This window comes from Brassica napus, chromosome C1, assembly GCF_020379485.1.
Source record: "Brassica napus cultivar Da-Ae chromosome C1, Da-Ae, whole genome shotgun sequence".
Classification (NCBI taxonomy): domain Eukaryota; kingdom Viridiplantae; phylum Streptophyta; class Magnoliopsida; order Brassicales; family Brassicaceae; genus Brassica; species Brassica napus.
Genome location: NC_063444.1, coordinates 11,174,437 through 11,187,552, shown reverse-complemented (window position 1 = coordinate 11,187,552; position 13,116 = coordinate 11,174,437). Strand labels below are relative to the sequence as shown.

The window sequence follows — 13,116 nt, the reverse complement described above, 5'->3', positions numbered from 1 at the left end:
CGAATATAAATCTATTGATCGACCATCACTCCTCTGTGCTGGAAATTAATTTCTCTGCAGGGGCCTTGTGCAGTAAATCCCCTATGGGCAGTCGTCCGTCGTCGTAAAGTTGTCTTTCAGTATAGATGTGATTCCCTAGTAACTCTTTCAAGGGAACTTAAGAAGAAGTTGACAGACTTGCTGGATGCAGGCTTTATCAAGCCTGCTGCTGCCTGTCCGAGAAGTGTTCTGCTGAGGTAAGAGAAAGTAGATGAGCTACTCCATGTGAAGAAAAGAGAGTTTGCGAAGGAACCGGACCGCTCACAGTAGTTCTACCTATAGAAAAGATCATGAAAGAGGGTAGGGAGCTGGGCGATAATAGCTCCTCTGCATCCCCAAGCGCGCTGCCCTCCTAGGCGCACGCCTCCTCCTTCCCTTTGACCAATGCCATGATGCTCATAGGCAGAGCTAGCAATCCAGACCGTATTGAAAAGGTTCCTGAGACACATGAGGAATGGTAGGATCTTTTGGAGTATAGTGCTCCAAAAAAGTCCAAATTAACCTATGCCTTTCTGATGACAAAAAAAAAACATATGCCTTTCTGATGACAAAAAAAAACCCTATGCCTTTCTCGGTCTGGTTAGGCTTTCCGGAAAATTTCTTTCAAAACATATGTTATTTACACTAATATATCATTATATTCTATATTATTTGTATAGAATAGCACATATTTAGAATCATTCTCTCTTCTCTATCTATCTATCTCCCTCACTCCCTCACTCTCTCCCTCTCTCTCTCTTTCTCTCTCCCCTTCTAAACAAACGAGACAATATTTTATCGTATTCTATTCTATTTAGAAATCATAAAATAAAAATTCAACATTACAATTCTCTCAACCTCCTATCTCCCTCCCTCTCTACTCAATCTCTTTTTTTCTTCTATTTACCCATATATATCTCTCTATCTCCTTATCTCTACCTCATCGTTCGCTCTCTCTCTCTACCCAATATCCTTAGTTTTATCTTCAACTGAGTTAATAAAAGATTGTATTCTATTCTCTTTAGAAAACCTAGAAGAGAAAAGTAACATTTCAACTCTCTCTCTCTCTGTTTGGAGCTTCATCTTTTCTCTCGATTCCTTTCTCTCTCTTCCTTTTTTTTAAATTTGTTTTGTTTGGGTTCACTTGGACAGTTTGTAATTAGAGATTGTACTATGTCTTGGTCTTCATTGAGTTCCATGGATTGGAAATTTTCCTTTTGTTTGGTTTGACTAGTGCAGTCAGTAAGACAATTATGCTTAATAATATGTTATTGGTATAAATGAAATATGCTATACTATTTTGTCAAACACATATAGCGTAGTACAATTGTCATTCTTTATCAAGCCTAATAACTCTCCAAATAGGAGTCTAGATTTTAGCAATGTGAATGTTTCTGCAATCAAGTTCTTATGGCATAGTATATATTTGTCGTTCCATTTATTATATATTGTACACCATAATATATGAAACCTAGAATTTAAACAATGTCGTTAGCATACCATACAATTATGGGGTATGTAAATAGAATAGCATACACATCTATAACATATTAGGCTTCACTCTACACTTGCTAGTGTGAACCCTACTAATTGTGTCACATATTGCGAAGGAGAGAACCGTTCACGCTTATGCATAATTATTCTCTCACCTCTAACAATTTTTTGTTATGGTTATTTTCTCTATTTTTTTTAATCATGGTTATTCCACCAATTAACCCGAAAATGAACACTATAGAAAATAATCTCTAAACTGTTTTTCAGCAAAAAATATATATATAGATGGCCAAAATAATTAGGGAAGTTTACTCAAATATTTTAGGACAATTGACTAGAATCATACATATCTTTTTTTATTACTGGCATTTATTAAATATCAAGCGTGCCCTTTTTTACGTTATGAGAAAAAAAAGTATTTACAAGAATGTCATTACTTTTTAATACCACGTAATCAAAAACCCGGCGCCACGTAGGAATTCGGTTCTGTGTTTTCATTAAGTCGGCCGTAAAGAACTATATACGTCGTTACGGCTGAGTTATTGCTATGTTGTGGCTGAATTAAACAATGCGGCTTACTTAAGAGAAAATGGCTGACTTAAAAACATAAATCAGCCGTTAGTTACGACTGATTTACAGAAATCTGGCTGATTTATGGGATAACGGCTGACTTACGTACACAAGTTACGGCTGACTTATATATCAGCGGTTTGATTTCTGTAAAATTTGGTTGAGTTGTAGTTAAAACACGGCTGAGTTATGTTTCCACGGCTGAGTTAATGAACATCGACTGGCTGAGTTATTGAATTTACGGCCGACTTATGAGATGTTGTTACGGCTAATCAGCCGTCATTGGATGGATTAATAGTAACCTCAGCTTATTTACGGCTGACATATTAGCGAAAGATTAATTACTAGAATATCATTTGTTTGATGACTGATTTATTTGACGATATGGCTGACTTAAGATTTTTCATCCTAATTTACAGCTGATTTATTAGCGAAAGATTAATTACTGAAATAGTATTCACGTTTCAACTGACTTACATTGTACATGAGGACTGATTTATTTAGGCTGAGTTATATATTCGTTTGGCGGCTGACTAACCGATTTTTCATGTCATCCGCCATGTCATCAAATCGGATTTGCCATGTCATCACTAATGTTACAACAATAAAATAAGGGTCTATGTTATTCTTCATTCTTCATCTTCTTTATCTATCTTCTTCAACTTATTCTTTATCTTTCTCTGAAATCTTATGGTTCTGGTAATTATTGTTTCCGCAACTGGATCTGAAAACATAGATTTTCTAAAATTGAAAATCTGAGACAAATCTACAACAGTCGTCGTCGTTTTCGATGATGATCGTTTAAAGAAGAAGCTTCCTCTCCTCCAGTTTCATGTATGGCGGTCCTATATCTTGTTGCTCCCTCTCTCATTGGATTCGTCGTCTTGCAGAAGGAAAAAGACTCAATGAGAGAGATGAAGAAGTTAAGTCCCGTAAATTGTAAGAAAAGAAAAGAGATGAACAAAAAAAAAAGAAAATGAGAGAAGACGAAGATGATGATGAATTTGAAAGCTGAGTTTATATGTTTGATGACTCAGATGGTGCGTCATCTGAATATGATAACTTTAGTTCATACATTAAGTCTCCAACACATACGTTATGGCTGAATTATCCTTACGTTACGGCTGAGTTATGCATACGTTACGGCGGATTTATAATTTTATAACTTTATAGTTTTAGGGTTTGAAGTTCAAATTTAAGAAAAGATTAAAGTTTTAATATTTTTTTCAAATGATTAACTTTATAATTTTTATAACCTTATAATTCTATAGTTTAGGGTTTGAGGTTCAAATTTAAGAAAATATTAAAGTTTTAATATTGTGTTCAGAGTTGAAGGAATGAGTTTGTTCCCGCCCAAAATATTTTGTTCCCGCCCAAAATACGAAACGTCGCGAAACAAATTACACTTGACGGCTGTGTTATAGGACAGTTGGCTTATACCATTCAGATACGTTACAGCTGAGTTATACATACGTTACGGCTAAGTTATAATCAAATTACGGCTGAGTTATGCATACGTTACGACTGAGTTTATAATTTTTATAACTTTATAGTTCTATAGTTTTGGATTTGAGGTTCAAATTTAAGAAAAGATTAAAGTTTTAATATTGTGTTCAAAAGATAAACTTTATAATTTTTATAACTTTATAGTTCTATAGTTTAGGGTTTGAGGTTTAAATTTAAGAAAATATTAAAGTTTTAATATTATGTTCAGAGTTGAAGGAATGATTTTTTCCCGTCCAAAATATTTTTTTCCCGCCCAAAATACGAAACGTCGCGAAACATATTACACTTAACGGCTGAGTTATAGGAACATTACGACTGGCTTATACCATTCAGATACGTTACGGCTGAATTATGCACACTTACAGCTGAGTTATGCATACGTTATGGCTGAGTTTAATTATAAACCAACCCTAATCTATAACCTAGAAACAAAAAAGCTTGCAGCCGTGTCGACAGAATCTAAACCTAACTAAACCACCGCATGTTTCTTCCATATCACGAGAGCCGGGAGGTCATTATTGTCTTCTTCCTTCGCCACCGCAGTCTCGTTACCACGAGAGCTCCGACGCCTTCAAGCCACACAACGGTTTTGTTATCTCCTCCACCATCAAGCTCATCTGCCTTATCCACCTTCTAGTAACAAGAACAAATTCAAAACACAGAGAAAGAGCGAGAGAGATTGAAAGAGAGAGAGGTGACCAGTGTGGTGACAAGCGGTGGTAGTGGCGACTACGGTAAAGATGGAGACCGGCAAAAATGGATCTGAGAAACAGAAACAAGGACGACGTCGGCAAGTATAGATGGCGACGAGCTTAATATCCGTGACGACGGCGAAGACCAGTCTTCTTCGACACTTTTTCTTTTTCTCCGACAATCTTCTTTTCTTCTTTGACGTTTCTTCTTCTCTCACTTCTAAGATTTACAAATCAAATATACTAAGGCATAAGAAATGAATGATAATGTATGAATCTCTCTTGTTTACAAGACAAAAAGTGAGAGAGATGAAGAAGATCTGGAACTGTAAAGAACTCCCGAAGGAAAGAGAAGAGGAGAAGGAGATGTCAAATAGAAGAGAGAAAGTGAAGAAAAAAATGCATTTTAAACCATTAGATCAAAACTAATCAATGGTAAAGAATTGTAATCCTTGTACTAAAAAATCTAACCAATAAAAAAGAAGTTAGAAGATAACCACTAGATGGATTTGTAACCCTTAGATTAAAACAATCAATGGTTAATGTTTTAATTTTGATGGTTAAAATTATATTTTATATTAAAGTGTATTTTTCATAAAGCTTTAAATTTTAAAACTTGGATTTTATGATTATATGTTGATTTTTTTATGTATGGTTTAAATATGAAGTTTAAAGTTTAGGGTATATAACTGAGTGAGTTTAGGGTTTGGTATATAGTGTTTTGGGTTTCAATTTAAGATTTAAGATTATATTTTTAAATAACAAAAATATTAGAGTTTTAACATTTGTAGTTAGAATTTATGGTAGATGATTAATTAACTTTTTAAAAAAGTTTGAAGTTTAATGTTTTATGGTAGGTCAAAGTATGTGGTTCAGGGTTTAGGGTTAAGGGTTCGAAATAGATATGGTTTGAGATAATGTTTTGAAAATATTTAACTTTATGATTTTATATTTAATATTTGTAGTTCAAATTTTAAAACATTATAAAATATTATAATTTTATATTGAAAATATTGAACCCTTAGACTAAAATCAATCAATGGTCATGAAAAAAACAATATAATTTGTAATTTTAGTTCTTTTCAATTTGTTTTAAAATTTTCTTAAATTTAAAAAATCTAGTTATGGGTTTAAATTAAAATTTAAAATGGAACTCTAAATTAAAGAATATTTTTTTTAATGATTAAAATTTGAGTTTAACTCTATACTATAAACGTAAACTTTAAACCTAAACCTTAAACTTTAAATAATAATAAAAATATTGGATTTAATGTTCAAAGATAAACTTCAAATTTTTATAACTTTATAATTCTGTAGCTTATGATTTGAGGTTTATATTTAAGAAAAGATTAAAGTTAGAGTTTTGTAAGTCAGAATTGTATAAGTGATTGTAAGAGAACATATATCTCAAGATCAAGTTAAAGTCTCAACTTGAAGTTTAAGAAACTATACACATTCATTTGATTTATATTCACTTGATATTGATAAGATGATCTTCAATGTAACTTCTTAAAGTACTTGAATTCAGTTTTCCGATTTTTGGGTATGTCTGAGGTATTGATGATTTATATAAACGATACGGCTGAGTTATGTAAACGATACGGCTGAGTTATCTAAACATTTTTTGATTTTAGGGTATGTTTGAGGTATGGCTGAGTTATGTAAACGACACGGCTGGGATATATAAACAACACGGCTGAGTAGTGTAAACATAACATAAATCAAACACACAATACATGTGTGAGTTATGTTTTTACATAGAAAACCAAAAATTCAGGTTTTCTGCACTGTTCCGGTATTCGTCCATGTATCCAAGCTTCAATGAACTTCTCTGTGTCGTCTCTGCTGAATCCGTCACTTCTTTTCATCTCCTTCATTTTCTTTTTGTTCAATATTCTTTTTCACTCAGATCTGAAAAAAAATTAGATTATCCAAATATGAGTATGAAATCACAAACAAACTTAATTAAATACATCCCACAATTGTCGATCTGAGTGTTTTTTGGAATGTATTTGTCTTTTCTCCTCGGAATGCACACTTCTTATAGTTAGGTTTTCGGAGATTGGCGGAAAGTAACTCAGCCACAACTACATATATAAACCAAAGTGCATATATAAACCAGCCGTAAAAGAAAAGTAACTCAGCCACAACATAAATTAAAACTCAGCCACAAACTCGAAAAACGCAGCAGATAAGATGATTTCGGGCGATTACCGCGAAAAATATTTCGTAAAAACGATTGGAGACGATGATTTCGGGGAAGACGATATCGGAGAAGACAAAACAGAGAGTTAGTTCGAGGAAGATGGAGTAAACACAATGTCGATGACGATTTCAGGAAAGAGGCGGTTAGGGTTCCTTTAGTTCTTCGACGAAGTTGTGCTGTGTTGTTGTGTTTTTTTTTCAACGTTATGTAATTAAAGAGATGATTGATTGTTCTCTATTACTGATGTGGATACTTAATTAGTGATGTGAATTTATGTTTAAAAATAATTTCAATTAAAAAAAATTAACCAAATGCCCTTATTGTTATTTACGAAGGGTATCCAAACACTCTACTAATTTTTAAAAGATGTATAATACTCTAGTAATAAACCAATTTTTCTTATACTCCATTCTAGTAATTTTCTCAAATAATTAAAGGAAATAAAAGAAGTGAGGTGATGGAGGTTGTGGGTTTCAAGAAAAAAAGAAGAGGTGATGGAGGTTGAAAGACATCAGAAGCTACGTTTATATGACAGCAAGTTGGCACACTTGAGGAAAAGAAAAGTTTGATTTTAGTGGCAAATTCAAAACTAATTGCATTTTTTCTTGCTTCATCTTATGGGTCTTTTTTGTTCCTTTCTAACAACACCATGACTTTGTTACATTCTTAGTCTAACAGTGGGAAATAATATATTTCTACAAGTAAAGTGTGAATCCAAATTTTTAATATTATATTTTCTAATTACGTGGACTGAAGCGGGTCGGCTTATCGGGTCAAGTCGGCGATTTTAGTGGAGTAAAAGAGAGTAAACGATGAAGAAGACAAAAGAAAAGCGGGTCGTTCACGTCGTCGGCTACCTTGACGGAGACGTTAATATTTCTCGCCGTCGTCAAAGAATCACAACTCTTTATGTTATTTACACGCGCTTAGGCGCGTAAACCCACGAGTGCATGGAGGACCACCAAACACTTGTTCAGGCTGTTTGATGTAATAACAGAAGTCTTCTTTTTCTTTCTCTTGCACAAGAATTTCCCGGCAACGAAACCAACTTCTATCTTGTCCTTTAATTGCTTAACCAAATCCATATATATACATACACATTTACATTATATAAACACAAACCACTTGACATAGAGAACTCAGTTTTAAAAGTCATTTTCATGAAACAAGTCACGCCCAATGATATTTAATGACATGAGACATGTTATAAGATTTACATCTAATCACTTTACATTGCTTTCAACAAGGGAAGATTAACTAAAAGATGCCATAAATCTCACAAATCATATTTTACATAATAGTTTTAAAATCAAAAGATTTCAAATGTTTGAAGTGCTTTCTGAAATAATAAATTAGAAAGTTTACAATGAAAAAAAATTTAGTTAGTGCAACTGGCAACAAATCAAACAAGGTGACAAAGATTTAGACAACATTCAAATGCTTGTAGTTCCCACATTCTTCTATATCCAACAGAAGAGGCATCGTATTACTTCCGCTATCGTCATCATCATATTCACCATCGCCATCACATGAACTAGTCATGAGTTCTTTTGCCCTATGAACCTCAGCTTCCCAATCAGTCTTAGCCAACACGACTAACATCGAAACAAGGCACGAGCCTTGGGCGGCAAAGAGACCAAGCCACAATCCCTTAAAGTCAAACCCACCAAAGAAACTTAACCATATAGCCACAGGCATTCCCACAAAGTAGAAACAACACAAGTTTATGTTTGCTCCTAATTTAGGTCTAGCACTTCCTCTCAAAACACCACACATTGTTGTCTGAGGACAGTTCCCTAGCTCGCAAAGCCCGATGATCGGTAAGACCATGGAAGTCAACTTCAAAATCTCTTCCTCATCAGTGAACAATCTAGCCCAACAATTCCTCACCATAAAAGCGAAAAACATGGCGAATAAACCTAACCCTAGGCTTAAAAAGAGACCGGTCCTGGCGGCTATCCTTGCTTTATTAGGCTGGTTCGCGCCTAGCTCGTTCCCGACGCGTGTGGAGACACTGAAACTAAGAGATGAAGGGAAAATGTAGATCAAAGCGGTGGTCTGGATCAAGATTCCCATAGACGAGACGGTTGCTTGCGGGTGAAGTAACAGTCCACAAAGAAGAATCATTATTTCGTACCACCACCATTCTAGGCAAACCGAGACGCAGCTAGGGATTGCTAACGTTAGTAAAGATCTCCACCCTTCAAAGCAATCCATTGAGAAGCCTCCCCAAGTCTTCTCGTAAACACCCGAAAACACGATGTAGATGATCAGAAACCCTAGTAGGTTAACATTACTCCAGATTGCTCCTAATGCAACTCCTTTAAGGCCGAGAGCGAAGTAAGAAACGAGAATGTAATTGATCGGAATGTGGAGGAGTACAGCGAAGAAGGCAGAGTATGTAAGAGGCAGAGTGATGGACTGAGATCGGAGGTAGATACGGAGAGGATGCAAGAATGATTGGAGAAACAGATCAGGGAGAGAGAAGAGGATAAATATCTCTGCTTTGTCCGATATTTCTTGGTCTTGTCCGAAGTATAACAGGATCTTCTTGATGTTGAGCCAGAGGATGGAGACGGGAAGAGAACAAAGGAGGAGCAAAAGAATGGTTCTCTGCAAAGCAAGGCCTAAGAGTTTGAATCTTTTGGCGCCAAAGGCTTGAACGCAGATGGGTTCCATGCCGGTGGAGAGACCGGACAGGAGAGAATAGCCGGTGATGTTGGCGAAGCCGAGGGCGAGTGAGCCGCCGGAGAGAGCAGGGAGATCGTTGAGACGGCCGAGGAAAAGCATTGAGATCATTGAGCGAGAGTAGAGGAGTAAACCGGTTAAGATTATTGGGAGCGATATTTTGGCGATTGATTTGGCTTCTTGGATCGAAGAGAATAGGCGGGTCGGGTTCGGATCTTGTTGGTGATCTATGTGGTACTTGAGGATCAAAGGAGCAGCCATGACTGCAGGTTTGAGAGAGAGAGAGAAGAAGGGAATGAAGTTGTTGGTCGATATGTGAAAATTCGTGTTATAAGTTTCAAATTAAGTAACAACTTAAGCTTAGACAAAGTGATAAAGGAAACAAGACATGTTATTTGACTGAAGAATTAAGTTTTAGTATATTTTTTTTCCTTAATTCTAACATAACTATTTTGACGGTTTTTGACCAGCCATTATGTCATAGTTATGACGCATCTTCCTACTAGAGATAGTATTTTATTTATTTTCATTTGGGAATTACAAAATAAAATAAGTTTCCAAGAAAATACTTTTTTGTATGTCTATTTGGAATTATTTTGTTTTGTTTACGTTTATTTGGATTATTATTATTATTGTTTTCATTTGTGGAAATGGTTTCTTACAAAATGACAAGCTACAAGTCTTATACATCGACTGGAATGTTCTTTTAGCTGGGTTTTGGTCCATAAAAATTGGCTTAAATTGTATAAATGAATTCTAGATTTGCAGTGCATGCAATTTAATTGTTAGATGCACAAACTAAGTAAAATTGAGTTTCTAAAGATAAGACTTGAGACGTTTTAGGGAATTCTTTTTTTAATTATAAAAATATAGAGTAACAAATTCACTCGTGTCTTGTCTCACTTTAATAGTTCAACAACAAGTGTCAAGGCTTATTACATTTAAATCTGGATACTAGAGGATTACAGCATGAATATCGGTGTCTCTGGACCGATATCTTAGCCATTTTGGACTTTAATTTAAATGAAAAAGGTCTAATAATGCCTAGGACGAAAGCTGAAAGTCCTCGGTTAAGATATTTTTTGGTCGCGTCCTTACCTACACGTGTCTTGTTGCGATTGAACAGGTCGAAACGGGGTAGGGGTTTGTCGTTTTGACTGGTGGAATCTATTTGCGTTTGAAAGTTATTCTCTCTAGGGCGAGGGCGAGAAATCACCACTCTCTGTCTCGATTTCGCAATTGCCTCGGTTATTCCCACGGCGAACGGCTCCCTTGACTCCCTCGACACCGATCTGCTGTCTCACGGCGAGAAGCTTCAACTCTGTGTCTCGATTTTGAAATTGGCTCGGTTATTCCCACGGCGAACGTCTCCCTCGACTCCCTCGACTCCCTCGACCCCCTCGACTCCCTCGACTCCCTCGACACCGATCTGCTGTCTCACGGCGAGTACCTTCAACTCTCTCTCTCGATTTTGGAATTGGCTAGGTTATTCCCACAGCGAACGGCTCCTTCGACTCCCTCGACACCGAAAAGGTATTGATTTGCATGTATTGAATGATATACTAGCGATTGAATGATAGATATGTTGATAGATTGTATTGAATGATATACTAGCGAAATCTTTTAAAAAAATTTGATTGAGATCCACTTGTTCTCTTTCATAGATTGTATTGATGATAGAATCGTTGATTAGAGCTCAAGTTTTTCTTGTTTTAAGTTCAATAATAGGTTCAATGTCCTAATATTTCCATGTTGGTATTGATACATAACATTGATTAGAGCTCGATTAAGAAGTTTTTGCGGTTGTATTGTTTAGAATCCACTAGTATTTGTTGTTATTGCTATATTTGGCGTTTGCCGTTGTATTACCACATTCATTAGAGCTCGAGTTGTTGTTATTACCACATTCATTAGAGGTCGTCATTTAGAGTAGTAGTTATTTCTATAGCTCCAGTAGTGGTTTAACTCTGCTAGTCGTAGTGTGAATGGCACTGATTTGACTCTACTTGTTAATGCTAAAGTGAGTAGACAGGACAAGTGTGATTGTAACTAAAGTGAGTAGTGGTTTAATGGTATTGAAGTTTGGTTGTGGTACATAGTTTGTTTAGTTGTGTTGACAAGGAAAGAAGTGTGGTTTGTTTTGTATGAGCGGAAGTTAGGTTTGCGTATTGAAGTTCCACTTAATGAAATTGAGAAAAGTGTAATAACTTCTGATTAGACATAGGTAGATGGTAGTTAGCTGTTGTTACTTATTGCTTGTTAGCTTTCAAATTCAAATAAATTCCTGCCATAGTTCATTCGTTCTGCTCATCCACACTCTTATTTTTTTTAAAAAACATCATTTGTCATTCCGTTTTTTTTTCGAAAAATATTTGTGCTATGGATCCAAGGATTTCAACTACCCAGTATTCTAGTTATGTAGAGTTTCTTCAGAGTCAAAGTCAAAATGTCGTAAGTGAAAACTTTCCTTATGAAAGTTTTCCTCATAGTAGTGTACACACAGGAGCCTCAGAAATCCCCCCTTTTAGTTCCCAACAATCCGAGGCTCCATCTCCAGCTGAAGACACTCCCACGGAGCGTCAGGAGAGAAAGAAGTGGACACCAGCTGATGACGAGGTACTCATCAGCGCCTGGCTTAACACATCTAAGGATGTTGTTGTGCGAATTGATCAGAAGTCAGGGACATTTTGGAAACGAGTGGGAGAGTACTACGCAGAAAGTCCTCATGTTCTAGTAGGAGGTGACAAGACTAAGCATAACCATTGTAAGCAACGGTGGCATAAGATCAATGACTGGACGAACAAGTTTTGTGGAGCATTCGCTGCTGCTGAGAGACAAATGACGAGTGGACAGAATGAGACCGACGTTCTCAAGTTGGCTCATGACATCTACTACGCGAACCACAAGCAGAAGTTTAGTGTTGAGCATGCATGGTGTGTCCTCAGATATGAACAGAAGTGGATAAGCTTGAACCCGAGTAAAACACATACCAGTTCGAAGAGAAAAACAAGTGAGTCTGTGACGAGGTACTCATCAGCGCCTGGCTTAACACATCTAAGAATGCTTGCTTAAATGATTGCTTAACTTTCGTTTGAATGCTTGCTTAACTGATTGTGAACTTGATCGTGTACTGATGTTTCAACTTTCCTTAGGTTACAGCAGCAATGGGACTGGATTACAGCTATACGCAGCTGTCTGCTTCGGAGGACTACGGTTTAGGAGACTCAGCAGACAGTGGCTACAGCCAGACCGATGCTGATTTTGAAGCTGCTATATTGATGGACCAAGCTGAGATTGAAGCCTCGCGGGTTCAGTACCCTCCACAGCCTGAGGTCGAGTTCGGCCTCCCGAGGGAATGCTACTGTGGTGGCGAACCGCTTTTAGCCACATCAGTCATAAGGAATGATCCGGGGAGAAGGTACTACACCTGTCGGAACGTCGAGGACGGAGACTGCCACGTTTGGAAGTGGTGGGACGTCGCGGTAATGGAGGAGGTGAGATGCATGGGTACGCAAGTTTTTCAGCTCTCTGATAAGGTAGACCATCTAGCATCTTTGAGTGACTATGAGTCAGAAGTAAACCAGGTAAGAGATATCAATTATGAGATGGTGCTGAAGTTGGCTGAGCTTGAGAAGATTGTTGGTGACTTACCTAGAACTGGTAATAGGCATGGCTTTGAACTCGTAGTAGGTGTGATGTTCTTTGTAGTACTGATAATAGTCATGGTCATAATGTTTAAGTAGGTAGTTGTATGTCCAGTAAACGATTATGTAGTGCTTAAGTTGTATGACCAGTAAACGATTATGTTTAAGTAGCATGGCTTTGGCTATATTTTGAACGATGTTGTAATATCATTATCAAGCTCGAACTCGTACTAGACAATATTTTGAACAATATTTCTTAGGTGTTATTACTTTAAAAATGGAAATATGTTTTATCTTA

At 36.5% G+C, this 13,116-nt stretch overlaps 3 protein-coding genes across 3 annotated transcripts; 2 read left to right on the top strand and 1 right to left on the bottom strand.

The window, feature by feature from the left end:
- Positions 1-7,810: 7,810 nt before the first annotated feature.
- On the bottom strand, positions 7,811-9,628 carry LOC106371693 (protein DETOXIFICATION 49-like). Its single transcript, XM_013811788.3, has one exon. It carries the CDS (start codon positions 9,433-9,435, stop codon positions 7,909-7,911), a length of 1,527 nt encoding a protein of 508 aa, XP_013667242.1. The 5' UTR covers positions 9,436-9,628; the 3' UTR covers positions 7,811-7,908.
- A 537-nt stretch (positions 9,629-10,165) lies between these two features.
- On the top strand, positions 10,166-13,116 carry LOC106371660 (glutathione S-transferase T2-like). Its single transcript, XM_013811751.3, has 2 exons — positions 10,166-12,200; positions 12,327-13,116. The coding sequence occupies exons 1-2, from the start codon at positions 11,554-11,556 to the stop codon at positions 12,391-12,393; spliced, it is 714 nt and encodes a 237-aa protein (XP_013667205.2). The 5' UTR covers positions 10,166-11,553; the 3' UTR covers positions 12,394-13,116.
- LOC125575617 (uncharacterized protein At4g04775-like) lies at positions 12,453-12,917 on the top strand. Its single transcript, XM_048743648.1, has one exon. It carries the CDS (start codon positions 12,453-12,455, stop codon positions 12,915-12,917), a length of 465 nt encoding a protein of 154 aa, XP_048599605.1.

What these genes read in the sequence shown, in the direction of transcription:
- LOC106371693 (XM_013811788.3), bottom strand. Translation starts at nt 9,435, where the DNA reads ATGGCTGCTCCTTTGATCCTCAAGTACCACATAGATCACCAACAAGAT.
- LOC106371660 (XM_013811751.3), top strand. Translation starts at nt 11,554, where the DNA reads ATGGATCCAAGGATTTCAACTACCCAGTATTCTAGTTATGTAGAGTTT. An exon ending in ACAAGTGAGTCTGTGACGAG is followed by an intron (nt 12,201 to 12,326) that starts GTACTCATCAGC and finishes AACTTTCCTTAG; the next exon opens with GTTACAGCAGCAATGGGACT.
- LOC125575617 (XM_048743648.1), top strand. Translation starts at nt 12,453, where the DNA reads ATGGACCAAGCTGAGATTGAAGCCTCGCGGGTTCAGTACCCTCCACAG.